Genomic DNA, 19246 nt, shown 5'->3' on the forward strand with positions numbered 1-19246 from the left:
TCCTTCTCTCCGCAGAGTCCCACAAAGAGCATGAGCCCAGGCAGCCTTTGGCTTATAGGAAAATAAAAATGGATAACGTTCACAGAGATAGCCAGTAAGTGTGATGCAGGGAGAACAGAGGTGTCCAAAGTGCAGCCAACCCCTGACAATTATTAGGAACATCCCCACTCCAATCACCATCACGAGTTTAGGATAGGAGAAGGTACCAGACACATCGATCATGGAAGCTATCATACCCATGATTCCGGGCTAAGAAAAACTGTCCCAGTTGTAGCCCCCAAGGAGGGAATTGTCCCCAGCTGTTCCTGATCCAATGTTTGGGTGTTTTTACCACGTGACCCTCTCTTCGCCAAGTGTGATTGAACAGGAGTGAATGCCTTGCCCAAGACGTGCCACCCATGGGGAACTGGCTGGTATTGTTTGATGAAGCCCATGTCAACTGACCCTACCCAAATGAGAGTTAGAATTAGCAAGTAGATCAATGAAATTATATCTTTCTCTCTTAGGGAATTGATTTTGGAAATAAAGAGAAAATGAGCTGGCTGGTAGCAGGACAAGAATCATGAAGGAACACTTAGAAGAGGTGAGTGAGGAGTGCAGTCACCAAGTCACCCTGATGCCGGGGAGCACCAGGACCAGTTCTAAACACAGATGTCTCCACGCATGGGCTGGCAATGTACCCTCACAGGTGGCGACCACATTGTGCACAAGGTGGAGGATGTACCTTTTGTTGCAACTGAAGATGTATATTGTTAAACAGTGTTTGTCAGACAGAATGTTGAGAGGAGCGCTTCAGGCAGAATGGAGAACCCCAAGTGGGTGCTTTGGAGGGAAGAGCTGGGGCATAATGACAAAGTGTGCAATGGAGTTGTGTTTTGCACAGTTGTGCAAGTTTGGTCCTGTGAGTATAGAAGACAGCAGTTGGGGCCATAATACTTATCCTCAAATAAAATACATCTGAAGGCTTGAAGAATAACCAAATGAATGGGGTGATAATTGGGGATGGGATTTAATTCCTTTAACGACTTGCCAAAAATTCTAGTATTTGAACGTGCACCACTGTATTAGGGCTCTTTTGGTTTCAAGTGACAGAAACTCAACTCAGATGAACTTTTGAAGGAACTAGATGGCTCATATAATTGAAAAACGTAAAGACAGAACTGACTTTAGTCCTGGATCCACATGTGCAAAATTAGGAGTTACCCCTTCTCTCTTACTCCGCTTTCCTCCTGTTGGCTCTCTGCTTTGGTTGGTAGGCTCTTCCCACACTTGACAAGGTGATCAACATTGGCTTCATGCTTCATGCTTCCCTCCTTCCCGCTGAGCAGCCTCAGTAGGCAAAGAGTAATTCCTAGAAGTATTACCCACGTCCCATAGACAGCTCTCAGTGGTCCACCTTGGGACATGGATTGATTTCTGAACCAATCACTGGGACCAGGGAAAAGCAGCGCTCTGATTGGCCTGGGTTGGATCACGTGTCCAGCTCCAGCGCTAGGGAATGACGTCATCCTACCGGACCACAGAGCCTACTACAGAAAACGGTTGTTGCTGGAGGGATGGGTGTTGAACAGGCAGTGACAACAGATGCCACCTTAGCCCCAAACAAAATGGCTGAGCTCAGTCTCTCCGGAGTCATGAACCTTGAACTCCTGACGTTAACCTCCTATAGCCAATGCTCAGTGACTTTCTGTTCCCAGCTCCGTGAGGGAAGATAAACAATATTTTGGGTTTATTAATAACGGGTTTATTAGGTTCTTACCTACAAAAAGAATCCACTCTGGTTTGTTTAACAGAAAAAAATATGTGTTAAAGGATATTAGTGGCTCCCAGAATCTCCAGCAGAGTCAGAGAATGGGGCTTGAGGCTCTGCCACGAACAATACCCCACTGCCCACTCGTCCGGGCACAGGCTCGAGCCCACCACCCCTGTCTCAGGCTCCTGGCAGCGTCTCTGTCCCCGCTGCCTCCAGGGGCTGCACGTCCCCTGCCGCGCTCGTCGCCAAGACGCAAGCCCGTGCCGCAGCGGCTTCCTCGGTCTTCATTCTTCCTGATTGAAATTTCGTGTTGCTACGCCCAGTTGGCAGAGCCCGTGTCCTAGCTGCAGAGTGAGCCTGGGAAACTGGGTTCTGATCTCCACCCCGGTGAAGTAATGCCTGTAACACGGCCTACTTTCCTAACTTAGAAAGGCTGTTCAGATGATGCCGGGCTGGCACCAATATGACCCACATCCACGAGGCCACACTTCAAACAGTTGGGGCTTCTATGTCTTCTGGGTTCCGGAGAGATCAAGTCACGGGGCCAAGACTCTTTATTTCCGCACGTGTCCTGCCAATAAATCTGTGAGTCTCTGATCTTTGCAACCAATGGAAGGCCGTTAACGCAATCAGTTTGGCCAGTGCAATTTGGAGAAAATTTAGCTTGGGGGAGTGTTTCCTTCCCAGCCAGATTGCATCGCTAAAGCTGAGATTTCTTCTTCAAGAGGGGGTCTTCAGTGGGGCTTTTGAAGGTGCCTGCAAAGCATGGCCACGCGGAGCCTTCCCGGGAGTGCCAGCCCGCAGACATTTAACAGGCCTTGTTCCAGAGCTCTACGAACGCCACACTGGGCCACTGTTTCACCACAGACCATCCCCAGCCATTGGTAAGAAGCGGGTTGCCAGGCGGGGGCTCCCTGGCAAGGCCTTCCCCATGTGATAAATGTCCTACAGCAGCACTTCCCAGGGGACTGGGTTATCTGATCTCCTTCCTGTGGCTCCCCACTGCTCTTAGGAGCTCAAGTGATGCAATTAAGAAGTAGATTTTTGAGGGGCCTCTGACTGGCTCAGTTGGTGGAGCAAGTGACTCTTGATCTCAGGGTTGTGAGTTCGAGCCCCACATCAGGCGTGGAGATTACTTAATTAAACTTAAAAAAATATATAGATTTTGAGTATCAACTATGTGCCAGGCATTGTACTATTGTACTAACCCTGGATGTACGCGGCCTCTAGGGAGCCTTCAGACAAGTATTTCAGAAAGCTTAACTGCAGCAACGTGAGGCAAGGATGAGAATGAAAATGTTCAAGCATGATTATCCAGAAAGAGAGGCATGATTTTCATTTTTACAGACTTATTGATCAGGGTCACTTCAGAAGCTGAGGTCTTTGACTTAATAATACAGGCACATAGGGGCACCTGGTTGGCTCTGTCAGCTGAGCGTCTGACTCTTGATTTTGGCTCAGGTCACGATCTCAGGGTTCTGAGATCAAGCCCTGAGTCGGGGTCTGCCCTGGGCGTGGAGTCTGCTTAAGATTCTCTCTCTCCTTTGGGGCGCCTGGGTGGCACAGCAGTTAAGCATCTGCCTTCAGCTCAGGGCGTGATCCCGGCATTATGGGATCGAGCCCCACCAGGCTCTTCCGCTATGAGCCTGCTTCTTCCTCTCCCACTCCCCCTGCCTTGTGTTCCCTCTCTCGCTGGCTGTCTCTATCTCTGTCAAATAAATAAATAAAATCTTTAAAAAAAAAAAAAAGATTCTCTCTCTCCCTCCCTCTGTTTCTGCCCCTGGACCCTTCTCTCTCCTGTCTAAAATTAAAAAAGAAAATAATAATAATAATAATAATATAGGAGTATAGTCATTATGCTTTCCAAACACGGAGTTTAACAAAGAAATGTCTCTGATCAGATCATTCCTTTGTGTAAAAGTCTTTCAAAGTTCTCACCATTAAATATATTTAATTTTATAATAAATGAAAAGTATAAACTTGGAGCAAATAATGACCACCTCAGAAAATCCAGCCAGTGCAATCAGTTGTATATACATAACAGGCCCTCCACCTTGGCGATGTGTGGAACTCCCCTCAGAGTATTGAAATGTTCCACAAAGCAAAATACGGGCTTTGAGAGCAAGTGAAAAGGGGAAATGTTTGCTCTAGACCCCAAATACTCCTCCGACCAGAGGCCTGGCCGTTCCCACGGAGGCGGCAGGTGCCCATGAGGACCGCTAGGTGTCGCTGGGAACCCGCGAGAGCCGGGCCTCACGCCGCGGGCACACTTGAGCTTGGTCTGTTTTCAATCAACACGTTGTCAGTTTTCCTCCGCGAGGCCCCAGGGGTGTGCTAGGAATTTTTATTTCTTGAGAAATCCTGTGATTCAGCTGCCCTTTGTTGGCCCTGCTTGAGAACATGAAGACTGTGCTTGCTCTCCCAGCCCTCCAGGCTGGGGCCCACTGGCAAGGGTCTTTGGACCACCAGCTACAGTGCCACTCCTTCCTCGTTCTTCCTGTGAACAACCCTGGCCTCGGCCTGGCTCTCCCCCTCCCTTTCTGCCTCTTCACTCCTCTTTTTATCTTTCTCTCCCCGTGCCCAGTGACACTAATGAGCCCTCAGGGGCTCTGTGCAAAGGGCCTCATGCTAGAAGCCTTGTCCTGGTGAATTTCAAGGCATGCACACCAGCTCCCACATCAACTAGCTTGCAAATTCCATGCTCACATTCCACCTTCCCCTTCCCCTTTTGATTTTACCCCTGGCCTTGCCCCCTTTCTCCAAAGCAGCCACAAAATTAAGGCAGTGTTGGAATGGGAGCAACAAGAGGCAAAGGTATCTTATTGTGAGTTCCGGACCCTAGTCCTGGTGTAAAGGGGTTGGAAGCCACCCATGCTTTCAGACCCCCCACTTCCCCCTGCCACTTGCTAAACCATGAGACCTCTGGCCTTACTTAGCTGTGAGAGCTTTCTGAGTTTCCATTCTTCAGAGGTAAATTAGTACCTCCAGATGCATCCATTAAATAAAATTATAAGTACAAAGGGCCCCATGGGATCTTGCACACTGCAAGCATTCTATAAATGCAAAGTGATTTTAATTATTATTGCATGGACACTTACGCAGACGCGTTAGCACACACTCACCCAAAGGTACAGAACTTAGGCCCTCGTTCTCCTGAGCCCGTGGTAAGATGGTGTGTTAAGGAAACAAAATCTGGGGGCACTTGGTCAGAGATGCCAAGCACTGCGGCTGATTCTAACCCTTTCTACTCATGTCAACGGTGATGAAGTTGTTCTGAGCCCAGCTGGGAGCTGTCTTGGTCAATAGCAGTAGCTTGCTTGGCAAAATGCCCTGATCGAGGTCCTGGGGCCTTCTGGGAAAAGGCTACTTGTGGGCCGAGCCGGCCCTCCCTCCCCTCTCCCGAAGGTTTGGTACACCGCTCCCTGGCCTCCAGCTACCACACTGCTGCTGTGGGGTTTTGTGGGTGACCACACGGCAGAATCCCGACTGTGGGTGCCCTGTGGCAGCTCTGCAGGCCCTGAGGCTACACACCCTGGAGAACTTGGGGGAAGGTGGAAAGAAGGCAGAGCCGGGTCTTTTACCGCAGGCATTTCTAGACTACTGGGAGGAAGAAGCTAAATGGTAAAAAGAGCCCCTGCTGGTCCAGATTAGTAACTGCAGCCCCATCCATCCGCCTTTGGAAGAGGGGCTCATTCTGAGTGACCCAGATCTTGATTGACTGTCTTTGGAAGGCCCTGGAATACTCAGAGCCAAGATGAGCCTGTCTCGTTGAGCCGCAGACAGGTCGGGAATGTGTACAGAACGGAGGAAAGAATAGACTGCCTTTTATGCCGCCCAACGCCGAGTGCTCTGAGCTTGGCAGGACTCTGGGAGGCCAGTGGCCATTTCAGATCCCAACCCAAGGCAGGCAGAAGAGGACAGACACTCTGGGGGCGTATGTCCTGGTCCAGAAGCTGCTGTTGACACTGTACCTGTGACGGCTTGATTTCTGCAGCCAAAAGAAGCCTTGGACTTTCAAGGAAAAGAGTTATTCGGTCACAGGATCCACCAGAGCGTTCAGTCATCTGACACCTTTCCCCACCGGAATGCAAATCAAGGGGCATCACCGAACTCTTCCCACTCAGCCTCGGAGCAGGCACCTCCAGGAGCCCCCAGGTTCCTGTCCTGGTTCTGTGACCTCTGGGCAAGTCCCCTCATCTCTCCAGCCCTCAGCTTTCTCATCTGTAAAATGCAGGGGACGGGACCATCCGCAAAGCAGTGCCCAGCACATCTTAGACACACGGTCGCATCCTGAGGTTGGTAGAGAGATAGCTGCAGACCCCCCGGGGGTGCAGAGGAAGCCTCCACGGAGAAGCTCGGTGAGGTCGACCCGCACTCCAGACCTCCCCTAGACTCCTCCTGCCACAGAACCTGGGAAGGGCCGAATGCCCCACACCATGGCCTAGACTGAGGGTGCCTCCCTTTCTTTGACAAATTTGGAAAACCCTCATGCCTTGGTGCTGAGAAGGCAAAATGGTACAGCCCCTTTGGAACACTCTGGCAGTTTCTCAGAAAGACAGAATTACCACATGACCCAGCAAGTCCACTCGTAGAGACAGTCCAAGAGCAATTAGAACCTAGGCCTGCAAAAGAACTTGCACGTGAAAGTTCATTGCAGCATCATTCATAATAGCGGCGAGGTGCACACAGCTCGATCCAGCAGCTGATGAATGGATAAGCACAGCGCCATGTGCTCACCCGGGAGAACGTCCCTCGGCCACGGCTGGGAAAGAAGTGCAGTGTCTGCTGCAGCCGAAACGGATCTTGGTAACGTTATGTCCAATGAAATAAGCCAAGACACAAAAGGACAAATACTCTAGGATTCTATTTCCGTGGAACGTCCAGAATAGGCAAATCCATAGAGACAGATGGATTCGTAGGTACCAGGGCCTGGGGATGGGGAATGACCGTGTATGGGATTGGGGTTTATTTGGAGGGAGATGAAACTATTTTAGAATTAGGTAGTGCTGGTGGTCATACCGCTTTGTGAATATACTAAAAACCCACTGAATTTTATGGGATATGAATTAAATCACAATATGAATAATAAAATGGTTACTGAAAAAAAAAAGGGACAGTTTCACATGCCAGCTGGAGTGTGCTCTTACTGTGGAAGGAGAAACGAGATGGGCAGTGTGGGGAGGGCTAGATAGCCTTGCCTATAAATCAGATTAACCAGCTTCCCTCCCTCAGCCCTGCCTGGCTCTGAAGGGGCTAGGGCTGCCTCCGCATTTTCTCAACACCACAGAAATCAAAGTGCTGTGGGGACGCTGGGGCTCAGCGTGGGGGCAGCAGCAGGCTCGCCTCCTAGCACTGGGCCAGCCCCACCCAGCAGGAACCACATAGGAAGAAAAAAGCTCCTAAGCGTGCTTTGCCTTGGTCTTAAGATTTACAAGGATCATGTTTTCCAACCCCCAAATCAGGACTGATAATTACAGTTTGTGCTCATGGGGACAGTAGGAAATACCATTTTAAGGTAGGACTGTCTCCCCAGATCTGATCATAAGGCTTCAGTTTTCCTGGACACACTCATCTGCCTTTTTCCCCTCTAAGCAGACAGGTTTCCTAAGAGCTTAGACCCTTGGGGGAGTCCCAGGGAACATTTTTTCCCTACAACTCAGGTCTCCTGGGGAAAGGTGTTTAATCCGAACTAGACAGTGGTCAAACCTTATCTGTGATTTCGCTTTCAGAGATTTTCATTACCTGCGGTTGACTACGGTCCAGAAGCAATGATCCTCCTTCTGGCATGTTGCCAGAAGGTCGGTGGTACCTCAATGTCACAGTGCCCATGCCATTCACCTCATCATCTCTCGTCATCACAAGGAGAAGGGTGAGTACAGGACAATACGATATTTTGAGAGAGAGAGACCACATTCACCTAATTTTTATTGATGTGCATATTGATATAATTGTCCTGTTTTATTATTACTTATGGTTAGTAATCTCCAACTATGCCTCTTTTATAAATTAAACTTCATCATACACTTTATGGATGTATAGGAAAAAATATAGTACAAATAACGTTTGGTACTATCTGCCATTTCAGTCATCCACTGGGCGGGGTGTCTTGGAATGTACCCCCCATGGATGAGGGGACTACTGTACTTTTTAGACTGGGAGCAAACCTAATGCAGTGCTTGGGCTGAATGAGGTGCCTGTAACCTCTCCCGTGGCAGGGCACCGACTCCAGACCTAGAAAATCTATGTATGTTTCCTGTTTCCTCCAAGCCTGTTTGGAATATTGACAGGAAGTTCAATGCAGCAGAAACGCTGAGGGGTTCTCTTTACTTCCCCAACACACACATGACCACCATCCCCTGGTAGTGACAGATGTCACAGACGAGGCATGGGGGCAGTCGCATTTGGGAGGAACTGTTCAGTGTTCTCTGAAATAGCTGGTAGTTTCCACTAACCCCTGCTGTGGCCCTTTTCTCTAATATGGAATAGGGCCTGAGAGAACTCAGAACTTCCTTCCTATCTGAGACACTCGTTCAGGAAGTTTCCTTATACCCACCATCCCCCACCTCTGCCACCCTGGACCAAGCTACTGACATTCATATCTGGATTAATCCAATAGCCACTTCATTGGTCTACTTCCAGCCCTGTTCCCTGCCCCCCCAACGTCTATTCTCAAATCAGCAGAGAGATGCCTTTTTTTTTCAAGGATTGATTGATTGATTGATTGATTGATTGATTTTAGCTGGGAGGGGGAGGGAGAGGGACAAGCAGATACTCCCCCAGAGCCCACCTCGGGGCTCAATCCCATGGCCCAGAGATCACCACCTGAGCCGAAACCAAGAGTCCGCTGCTTAACAAACTATGCCACCCAGGCACCCCCAAGAGAGATGCTTTTAAAACATAAATGGTATCACCCCTCAAAACCCTGCAAGGGCTCCCATCATACTTGGAGTAAGAACCAAAGTCCTTACTAGCGTCCACAAAGCCCTACGTGACGATTATACGATCCCCCGACCCCTCCCCATACACGCCCACAGACACACATTCCCAGCCTGTCCCCACGGATACATGCTCCCTCCCCCAAAAACACCCCTCTGCAGTCACCTCCAGTCTTTATGCTCATCACCCTGTTGTTCTTACTGATCCTCGACTTGCCCCTGCCTTTGTATTTCCAGCCTGGAGGCTCTTCCCAGCTCCCTGCGTGGCTCTTTCCCCACTTGCAGCCCCTGCTTCTCACCTTACTTACCGTGAGGGCGCTCCTTGAGCACCCTCGTTCACATGGCCGTACCCTCCCTCCGTAACCCTGACCCTGTTCATTCTTCTCAGTGGCATTTGCCACCATCAACACTTCATGCATATCCATGTGGATTATGTATCTACAGATACACATATGTAATGTGTAGAATCCATTCGTCTATCATTCCTGTGGAAATAAACGAAGACCAACCCTATGAGAAGAGCAAAAGCTACGACTCGTTCATAGCTCACTCCAGCAAGGGAGTCCGCCAGGCCACTCGAATTCTAGTAGAGACTCAAAGGCAGGCAGAGGAGCGGGAAAGCTTTAGGTGGAACAAAGGGAGGGCTTCAGGTATGGTCTGACCCAAGGCTGCTGGCGTGGGGAGGCTGCCGGCGTGGGGAGGCTGTAAGCGGGCTCACTGGAGGGGGCGCATCTTCTGTGATTGGTGGGGAGTGACACTTGGCTTTCTGTGGTTGGTCCTCAGTTGGAAGTGGACATCAAGTTAGGGACGCTCCAGTAATTCATCAGGCCCTGGTCATTCCGGGCAGCTTGTTACAGAAGTTATCGCTCACCGTCCTAGACTGGGACTAAAGAGAGCGACCTGGCTTCCGGCGAGCCTGACTTACACAAGGCGGGCCTCCTGGGCGGCTCCTTGTGGATCAGGCCTTGGTTTCCTGCAGGTGGTGGGTCAGAGTTCTGTTTTTATCTACGGTCCGAGCGTTGTTCGTGTGTATATTCAGTCTCTCGTCCTTCACGAGGATATACACAGTAAGAACACTGTTTTATTTACTGCTCTATCCCCAGAGCCTGAAATAGCATCTGGTGCCTCGCAGGCACACGGTGGCTGTTTGCTGTTGACTCTCCTAGTGTTTGTCCGGATCTCGTCAGAAACGCCATGGCTCTGCCGCGTGGCTTGGGGAGCAAGCCCAGAGCAAGCGTGCAGAATTCAGTCCCAGTGTGCGAATGTTCGCTGAGCGCTCGCTGCACACCGGGAGGGTCTGGTGGGGCTGTGGTTACTCAGGTTACACAGCACACGCGGCGGCTGAACATGGATCGAAGGCCGGGATTCTGAGTGCTTTCGCCTTTGCTCGGAGTTTCTCTTCTCTCCCACTTTGAACTCCTCTCTACCTTTAAGGTCCCACGGGTTCTAGGTCCTGCATTATCCTCGGAGACTGCTGGGGCCACCCCTGCTTTCTCTAGCACGGACCGCCGGTGAGACTCATTCAGTCCCCACAACGTACCCGTGTGGTAGCTGCTTGTCTGTTTAAGGAGTTGGTGATCTTCTCAGTTGGATTATTTATTCCCTTTGAGAGCAGAAGCCGCCTCTCACCCCCAAAACAGGTGACACACAGGAAAGTCGGGGGTCTGAGTCTCTGCCCATCCCCCCACCCCTCCTATGTTTGGCCCCGGGATACTTCCATTTTCCACGCACAAAGTCCCACCTGGCTCAGCGCTGCCATTCGGACATGTATGCTGGCCTGACAGCCCACGGCTGGGGCCCCCTATTCACACATCTTAATTATTTTCTGACAAGGGCTCCCCTTGAAGTCTTTTACAGAAATATTTAAATAGTTCTGAGTTACCTGTTCTTCCAGAAAGGTTTGAGTTAATTTATCTTTCAGACCGAACCCTCAAGGCCGGGGGCGCCTGGGTGGCTCAGTCAGTTAAGCATCCTGACCCTTGGTTTCAGCTCAGGGCATGATCTCAGGGTTGTGAGATCGAGCCCTGCGTCAGGCTCGGTGCTCAGCGTGGAGTCTGCTTGGGATTCTCTCTTTCGCTCTCCCTCTGCCCGTCCTCCTGCTCCCACAATCTCGCTCTCTCTGTCTGTCGCTCAAATAAATAAATCATAAACACACACACTCGAGGAACCAAGAAACGAATAGTCCAGGATGGTACAGGCAGCAGAATCTTTGGGGGGCGCTTATCAGCAGGCTAAGGTCAGCCGTGGCAGATGGAATGTAAGCCCCTCAAGGGCAGGGATGTGGGGCAGCTGTGTTTACTCCTGAATCAACACCTGGCACACAGTAGATGCTCCATAAATATTTACTGAATGAATGGGAGTTACAAACATGCACATTAAGTTTGAAATGAGAAACGCCACGTTTCAATAGGGATCGTTTTCAATATTCACTCATTTTGTCGCTTTGGTTTTCTCAGCCATCACAAAGCACATTACATAAAAAAAGGCAAATGATAGAAGTACAGATGCGAAAGAGGGCTCTGAGGAGTGAGTGTCCCTGCCTGATTTCTGTTCACGCTTCCTACGGAGCGCCACGGAGAGCTTGAACTCCGGAATTCACCACGTGGTTTCAAATCCCTCAACAATTATGGGTCCCTCTGTGGTCTAATCCCTGAACGTCTCTGCCCCAATTTTATGACTCAGAGGCAGGCAACTCAACATTAGCTGCAGAAGTCCATATGTGTTTAAGGCCTTGAAAGGGAAATGTGAGAAATTTTTCACAAGATCCATAGCACTCCCTGGTTTTCTTTTATTCAGATAAGTTTTTTTCCCCCAAACCTGGTAAATGTTAGAAAACAAATGGCCTCAGCCCTGGACCTCAGACTTCTGCTTTCCTCTCACCCAGGAGCTAAATATGCAAAGGAAAAAGCAGATTTTCTCTTGGCCAAAGAACGTCTTGCCTCGTGCCGCTCCTGCCCCCCTGTCTTGGCTTCCTCCGGGCTCCCATCGTGGGGCTTGGAAGCCAAGCGGCTCTTCGTGCCCATCACCGGGGAAGAAACTGAGCCCCTCGAACAGACCCCAGCTTTCAGGAAGTCCCTCCCTGTGTCTGACTTAAATCTCTTCTGGCCGAGAAGCCCAATTCCCCCTTGCCCTGTCATCACTGGAGAAGGGGGAACAGCTGCTCGGTGCTCTCCTTTTAATCATCCTTAATGGGCTCATAAACAGTTATTAGGTCCCCCTTCAGCCTTCCCTGAGCCCATTTTACTTGCATGGAGGCTGAGAGCTTCTGAGGAAGGCTTCTTACTCAGGGCTCCACAGACTTGTGGAGTCTTAAATGGGTAATCAGCCACTTCACCCACTTTAACCTCCACAAATGAACAGCTCTGCCTCCTTTTGCAAAATTTAAATCCATTCAAGGGAGTTCCCTGGCAACCAACCCTTATTAATAAATCACGCCTGCTCTAGGCCAGGACAGGGCATTTTTTAAATGTTTCTTTCTCTTGAGAAGTCACACTGGCGCACAGGCACACAATAAACACACAGCTGCTCCCTCGAAGTTCGGCATTTGCAGAATTGTGGGCCTGGGGAGTTCTCAGCTGGCTCCCCAACCGAGAAGGGGGTTTGCTGCTCTAATAGACTGTCGCCTGGGCCTTTCTTGTGGTTACTGGACTAGGAACATAGCAGCTGGGGGCGGGGGGCGGGCAGGACATTGAGCTAGAGCAAGACCCGCTCAGCCTCCGCTAGGCACACACTAGAAAGTTCCATTTTCTGCTCTGTCATGCTACCATTTATTTTCCGTACTGTTCACGCCCACTGGGGAAAGTCCCAGTTTGGTTGGTTAGCGCTTTCCACTGTATCTCCGCTCTGGGTCCTGCGGTTTCCTCCAATGGCAGGAGGTAGGGGAGGAACAGGCAGGGAGGTGGTAAGGTGGGTGCTGTTTGAGCTTTGAGAAAGAGTGATTTCATTTCAAGAGAAATTTTAACCAGGATGGCTAAGATGAAAAGGACCGACAACACCAAGTGTGGGCAAGGAAGTAAAACAACTGGAACTCTCCATCATTGCTGGTGGAATTGTACATCAGAGCCATCAACTTTGGGATTCTTGGCCGATTCCACCAATGGCTCTGACAGTTCTACTCTTAAGGATATGCTCAGAAGAAACAGGGGTTTGTGCTCAGCAAAAAACCTGCACAAGAAAGTTCATAGCGATGGGATTTATTTATTTAATTAATTAATTAATTTATTTATTTATTTTAAAGATTTTATTTATTTATTTGACAGAGATAGAGACAGCCAGCGAGAGAGGGAACACAGCAGGGGGAGTGGGAGAGGAAGAAGCAGGCTCCCAGCCGAGGAGCCTGATGTGGGACTCGATCCCAGAACACCGGGATCATGCCCTGAGCCGAAGGCAGACGCTTAACGACTGCGCTACCCAGGCGCCCCAATAGCGATGGGATTTATAATAGTAAAATACCGAAGCAGCCACCCAAGTGCAGAATGGATAAATACACTGAGGCATATTGCTGAGAAAAAGAAGCCACACATAGAGGGGCCTATGTGGCTCAGTCGGATTCTTGGTTTCGGCCCATCATGATCTCAAGGTTGTGGGATCGAGCCCCGAGTCCAGCTCTGAGCTCCGTGGAGAGTCTGCTTGAGATTCTCTCTCTCTGTCTGCCCATCCCCACCTCTTTCTGTCTCTCTAAAATAACTACATCTTAAAAAAAAAGAAAAGCCAGACACAAAAGAACATTTCTGTGTGATTGTGTTTATATGAAATTCAGAAAAGGCAAAACTAATCTGTGATGATAAAGATCAGAATAGTGGCTGCCTGGGAGGGGAGCCTATGATGAGTGGAATAGCTTAGATCTGTGCACTTGATAGAATGTAAGTTATACCTCCCTGAAAAAAGAATACAAGAAGGTGTCTGTTGTGTTTTCTTCTTCCCAGATGAATAACTCATTATGTATTCATCCATTTTTTTTTCACTGCTCTGCTTCTTTTGAAAGGTTTGAGGGGACTTACAAAGATGTGTGGCTTTGAGTGTGTTCCTCAGGGAAGAAATCAGCGGTGCTACACTAAGGGCAGGGGATCTGGATGAAACCCGCTATGAGGGGAGCCCTCAGTATTTATATCAGGAAGTCCTGAGCATTTCCTATGGAGCTTCCCAGCAGTCAGCACGAGGAAGAAACACGATTCCACGTCCAAAAGGTAACGGTTCATCTGAGCGGAGGACAGAAACCCAAGAGAAACTTCTCCTGTTTGGGGCCCTGGCTCTCCAAGTCCTTCAGCCCATGTTTTCACCCTGGTGCTCCCACCCCTGCCCTCAAGAGAATAGGGCGAGGCAGTGTCCCAGGGATACGTGCTGTGGGGCCCGCACCCAGATACCTGTTACTTTCCCGGGTGCGGTTTGGGGGAAGCCCAGCTCGTGAGGGCTGGGTTTCTGCTCTTTGGGGTGCCCAGCTTGCCATCCTGGTTTCTGGAACCGGGACTTGTGTCCTCAGCCAGCGCTTTGCTGCTCAGCCCATCTTGCTCACTGGTGCTCCTCGGTGGCCTGGCCCCTTCCCCAGTGACAGCTCTACTCGGAGCAGCTCTGTGGGGGCCGGGCTCTTTCCATCTTGGCATTTGGGTTGAGGGATCTTTCCATTTTCTGGCTCCTGTGTTTGAGTTGAATTCATATACTGCCCCAGTAACTAGGGGAAAAAATACACAATCGCCATATAAATGAGGGAATTCAAATGCTTGCCTCTCCCATCTCCACCCCGCTCCATTCTTACCCCCAGGGAAAGAGGAAAGGCCTTAGGAGGGGTGAGTTGTGGAGAGAGGAAGCAGGCTGGTGAATGGCACCATCTTCCCCAGCCTGCCCTTTCCCTGAGCTACAGGGCTCCCGCCACACAGGTATCATGCAAATCACATGCAAATATCATGCCCCCCTGGATAGAAAGGCTTAGGACAGGCTCTCAGTTGCAAGATTAAAAAGCTACAGAAGTCTTGAATTACATATTGGCTTTGGATAAATTTGGTTCAGTTTCTAATGGGGTTACCCATTATGTTCTGATTTTTTTTTTAAGATTTTATTTATTTTTTTGAGAGAGAGAGACTGAGAGAGCGAGCAAGAGAGCCCAAGCTGGGGGTGGGGTGGGGGGAGAAGCAGACTTCCCGCTGAGCAGGGAGCCCAAAGTGGGATTTGATCCCACAACCCTGAGATCAGGACCTGAGCCGAAGGCAGACGCTTAACCGAGAGAGCCACCCAGGCATCCCTGATGGGTTTGTTTTAAAAGCCCCCTGCATCCCAGACACAAGAAGAAAGTCACCGAGGAAGGAGGAAAGGACTCTGGCTTTAATTTCGGTTAGGTTAGCGGAGATTCGTAGACAGGGACAGGGAGTCGGGCCTCTGTGGAGACGGCGCGAGGGAGCCATCTTGACTGTGTCAGCGGCCAGCACTAATTGGTGTGTTTGTTCCCGTTAGTGCAGTTGGCTCTTTCTTCCTTGTTTCCTTCTCTCAAGCAAATAAATGTGGATCACAGCCTTGGTCCTCCCTGGCTTTTGCCCCAGAAGATGGAGTCCCGGGCGATGCCCCGCTCCTGCCGTTTCCCTGCGGCATGAGTGGCTCTCGGCAGAGGATCCCACCAGCACTTATGCTAATGTGGGCACATTATGGTAACAAGTACCTAATAATAGAGGGAAATTTAATTCCAGCAGCAGCAGCAGCCTCTCCTGGAGAGGAGCCATCCTTCCGAGAAGGACCGAGTCGATTGCGTGTGAGGGTGGCAGGCAGCCAGCACACTTGCCTCCCGAGTTTGGTTTCCTTCCCTTTATTCACATCTATAATTGAGCTTTTGTAAGTGGAGGGATGTGTGTAAAGGAGCTAAATTTGGAGCTGATTTCATGGGGGTGAGGGGAGCTCTGGAGGCCAGCTTTACCTTATGTTCATCTCGCCGACCAAGAAGAAATTCTTGGCCCCGATCGAGGGGAAGAAGGGAGCCAAGCCTGCCATTTCTCCATCGCTCTCACTACCCACAGGCGGTGTGAGCAGCATTCAGAAAGGACTGCTGGAGGAGGTTGAGCTCCAAAGAGCAGGCAGGATTCACCAACCCCTGAGCCGGCTTGGGATTTAGGAAGGGCGGCTAGCGAGGGCCGAAGCCTTCAGTGGAAATGTGCCGGGGCCTCACGCGTGGCCCGAGGCTTGAGCGTCTGCCTGCTCGGGGGGTGCCGTCCCGCGGGACGGCGGCAGGAAGGGCCAGGCCACCTATTCAGATGAAGGCACAAACTAAGTTAAGGGCAGGACCTGGCATAGGGTCCTCTATGAGTCTACCCGCCTGGAAGAGGAAAAACACCTTTGGATGGATGGCATTGCCCCTTAATTACCTGGATCGATGGCTTCTCCGTCAAAGACAGAGTTCATGTGAATCGTTTCCTGAGGGGGGGAAAGAGACAGCTTCAGGCACAATCCTGACACACCTGCCACGGGGCCAGGCTGCTCCTCCTCACGACCGGCTGCGTCCCTTACCCAGGGCCTTCTTGACCCTTGTCTACTTGCTAGGCACCGTGCTAGATGCAGGGGGCATGGCAGGGAGCACGGCAGGCGCAGGGGCTGCCTGCACAGAGCCTGCAGGCAGTGGGAGCCCCGCCAACAGGTGCACAGCATAGAGTGGTGAGGCGGACCGAGGGACGCTGGCGTGCTCGGGGGCCGCAGGAGGGCCAGGAGGACAGCTAACCCAGCTCGGGAGGCAGAAAAGCATCCCGGGTGAATGCTGTGTAAGCCGCGCAGAAAGAAGAGCAGAAATGCCACACGACCTTGGCTGAGACCCCTTCTGTCAGGCCCGTGGGCAAGGCAGGCAGAGAGCAGCACTCACGTGCTCTCACCCGTGGGCTCTGGCTGTGTCCCCTCGCCTAGGCCAACACAGGGTCACATCTGGGCCTGGCCTGCCTTCCCTATGTCCTGTGCTCCGCCTCCCCTCCTTTCCCTGCTCTCTGTGCCACCCTCCGGGACCTGAGCTCTGTCCCCAAGGAACACCCCTTCTCTCACAAGGTGCCCTCCGGAGGTGCCCTTCTTTAGCTCGCTGACGAGGATGGTGTTTGGAGTCTAGGGGGTCCCTCCGGCACTGGTTCGCATCACACCAGCCATCGTCTACGCACTGGCCCATGGCTCCCCAACTCCCACGACAGAGGAAATGGAGACCAGATGGGTTTTATCCATTCCAACAGCTCAGCAGCTGCGCTTTTCATGGTCATGGGGATTTACTTATTTAATTGATTAATTTAATAGTACATACTTCTAAGGTGGTCTCTGAGTGGGATCACCGGGGGTTCTTGCCTTAGACACTACGACTAAGGAGATAAGAGATCCCCTCTTCCTCCTGAGTGTAGACAGGCCCGTCCGGATAAGCACTTAGGTGACGGACCTGAAGAAGAAGTTCTGGAGCCCGGACTTGTGTTCGTCATTGTGCATATCATTCCCCCCATTGATGGGTCTTGGATCATCACAGACTCTTATTATCAGGGGGTGAGGGAGATGGGGAGGGGTCACCTTCAAGTTCTGTCACTTCCCAGGGGGCAGATCAGGTGCGGTAAAGAAAAACAAGGAGCTAAGGGGGGGCGGCGGGGAGACTCTCCAGCTATCTTGTAACACTTGGCATCTGTGTGACTCTTAACAGTTCTCAAGGTAGTTCCCCACCTGCGACCCCAGGGCAGGTGTTCTCACTCCCATTTTACAGATGAGGAATCTAAGGCTCAAAGAGGCTGAGGGAGCCTGCCAAGTGTGCAGAGCCCACCCCTGGCCCAAGCGGTGACCTGTCTCCCTCGCTTTTCTGCAAGGTTGTGAAACAGCAAAGAAAAAATAAATCCCACCGAAAGCTGAGGCTCGAGTTCTGGTCTTTAAGCCCTTCTCCCTCCAACCCACTCTCCTGGAGAGCTGGTGTAGATAATAAACACCACTATTCAATATTTATGAAATCCACTTCTTCTGCAAATATATCAGCAGACATGTTCAGTGGAGGGAACAAATTCTATCAGGAGCTCGTCACACACAGCAATCTGTTCCAGTGGCCAAATGCAAGCATCTCCCTGAATGATAAACACTCCCATGAGGCTGTGGCAGGGTCTGCCTGAGAGGGGACGGGAGGGGCCCACCACACGCCACCCAAGCCACGTGCCCTGCAGCCACCACACTTACCACCAAAACCTCTGTCTTTGTAGCTTTCATTTCTGCAGGGAACAGAACAGATAGAAGTGAAGCTCCTTGGACACCAAATTGACCTTAAAATCCTACCTCCACGATGGGATTTCTCTTAAACAGGCTTTGAACTTAGTACTGCAGACACTACAAGGAATTCTCTCTCTGTAGAAATGTTTATTGACAGTTTTCTACCTTCGCAGAAAAATACACACACACATACACACACACGTACATGCACACACATAATAATAACATACAGAATTTTTTTAAGTGTTACTCTTTTCCCAATTTATTGCTATTACTGGACCTGGGAAATTAGCTTTTTACTGAAAGACAAGAAAGATCCAGTTGATACCTTTGTTTGTAATGTGCAGTTTCCTTGCATCCATTCCCTATGCCCTTTTTAAAAAGTAACTAGGGTGGGTGACAGTCTGTGAAGACCTCATTAAAATCATTTCACTTGATATGATCAATAACCATTATAATCAAATTTCTAACCCCGCTTAGTGCCTTGTGCATGTCAGACTCGCATGGCTATGGATTGAGTGATTAAAGCCATCTTTTTTGGGTGCTGGGTGGCTCAGTCAATTAAGCAACTTCCTTTTGCTCAGGTCATGATCCTGGAGTCCCAGGATCGAGTCCCACATCAGGCTCCCTGCTCAGTGGGGAGTCTGCTTCTCCCTCTGACCCTACCCCCTCTCGTGCTGTCTCTCTCTCAAATAAATAAATAAAATCTTAAACACACTTTCCAGTTCTCTGTCCTGTCTCTCCCCATAGCCTGTCTTCCCCCTGAGGCAGCAACTTTCGGGGTGGGTGCTGATGTCCCCTTGGGCTTGGCATTGTTATTCAGATGGAAACTTGCTCAACTCACCAGTGCCCCAGCTCTCCCTGCCCATCGGACTGCACCCCGCCCCCCTTTCCGACTCGCCTGACCCAAATAACTTGTGAAAATGATCAAATCCGTTACAATCTGAGAATAAAGTGTCATTTGTTCTTGCAAAAGAGGCATCTGTCCAATACAGAGCCTCAGCTGTCCTCGGGAGCAGTCCCACCCCTCCACGTGCCACAGAAAGTAGATACTGTCTGTGTTTCTCTCATGGGGAGTTCTTCCCTCCTGGCGCCCTTGGCGGGGAGCAGACCTCTAGGTGCCTCAGTTCAGCAGGCTGGAGGCAAGTCTGGGTAGGGAAGGCAGGACTCAGAGGAGAGATCCGAGTGCCCTATGGCACCATGTGCCCTGCCCTGCCCTTTTCTATCTCCGGCTACATCTGACCTCTGCATCATTTCAGCCGCAGAAGCCACGACTGGAAACACACCGAGACAGAACTGCACCCTGATTCTCTGCTGAGTTGGAACCCTTTTATTTAGTACAAGAGAGCAAGCAAAACCCAACAACGACAGCCACAAA

The 19246-nt window shown here is 50.6% G+C and overlaps 2 protein-coding genes across 6 annotated transcripts in view; one reads left to right on the forward strand and one right to left on the reverse strand.

Annotated features, from left to right (window-relative positions):
* The first annotated feature begins 429 nt into the window (after positions 1 to 429).
* The window catches only part of LOC117803391, a 36692-nt gene continuing 17875 nt past the window's right edge, over positions 430 to 19246 (forward strand). For 2 of the 5 annotated variants that reach the window (XR_004627219.1, XR_004627220.1), the window contains exons 1-3: positions 430 to 583; positions 7483 to 7622; positions 13673 to 13874. Coding sequence is in view for 1 of the 5 variants with exons in the window: in XM_034666601.1 (XP_034522492.1) it covers positions 5839 to 6048; positions 7483 to 7622 (350 nt within the window). In the remaining 4 variants the exon portion in view is untranslated. Of the gene's footprint in view, positions 584 to 5454; positions 6049 to 7482; positions 7623 to 13672; positions 19244 to 19246 lie in introns of those variants that run through there. The other 3 variants (XR_004627217.1, XR_004627224.1, XM_034666601.1) reach the window with 3 other exon arrangements.
* Positions 14055 to 19246, reverse strand: part of CDHR3 (cadherin related family member 3) — a 59869-nt gene continuing 54677 nt past the window's right edge. The window contains exons 17-19 of the mRNA XM_011233123.3: positions 17839 to 17870; positions 16032 to 16080; positions 14055 to 14356 (exon numbers count right to left, since the gene is read on the reverse strand). Coding sequence (XP_011231425.2) covers positions 14055 to 14356; positions 16032 to 16080; positions 17839 to 17870 — 383 coding nt within the window. The remainder of the gene's footprint in view (positions 14357 to 16031; positions 16081 to 17838; positions 17871 to 19246) is intronic.

Source organism: Ailuropoda melanoleuca, chromosome 1 (genome assembly GCF_002007445.2).
Source record: "Ailuropoda melanoleuca isolate Jingjing chromosome 1, ASM200744v2, whole genome shotgun sequence".
Lineage (NCBI taxonomy): Eukaryota > Metazoa > Chordata > Mammalia > Carnivora > Ursidae > Ailuropoda > Ailuropoda melanoleuca.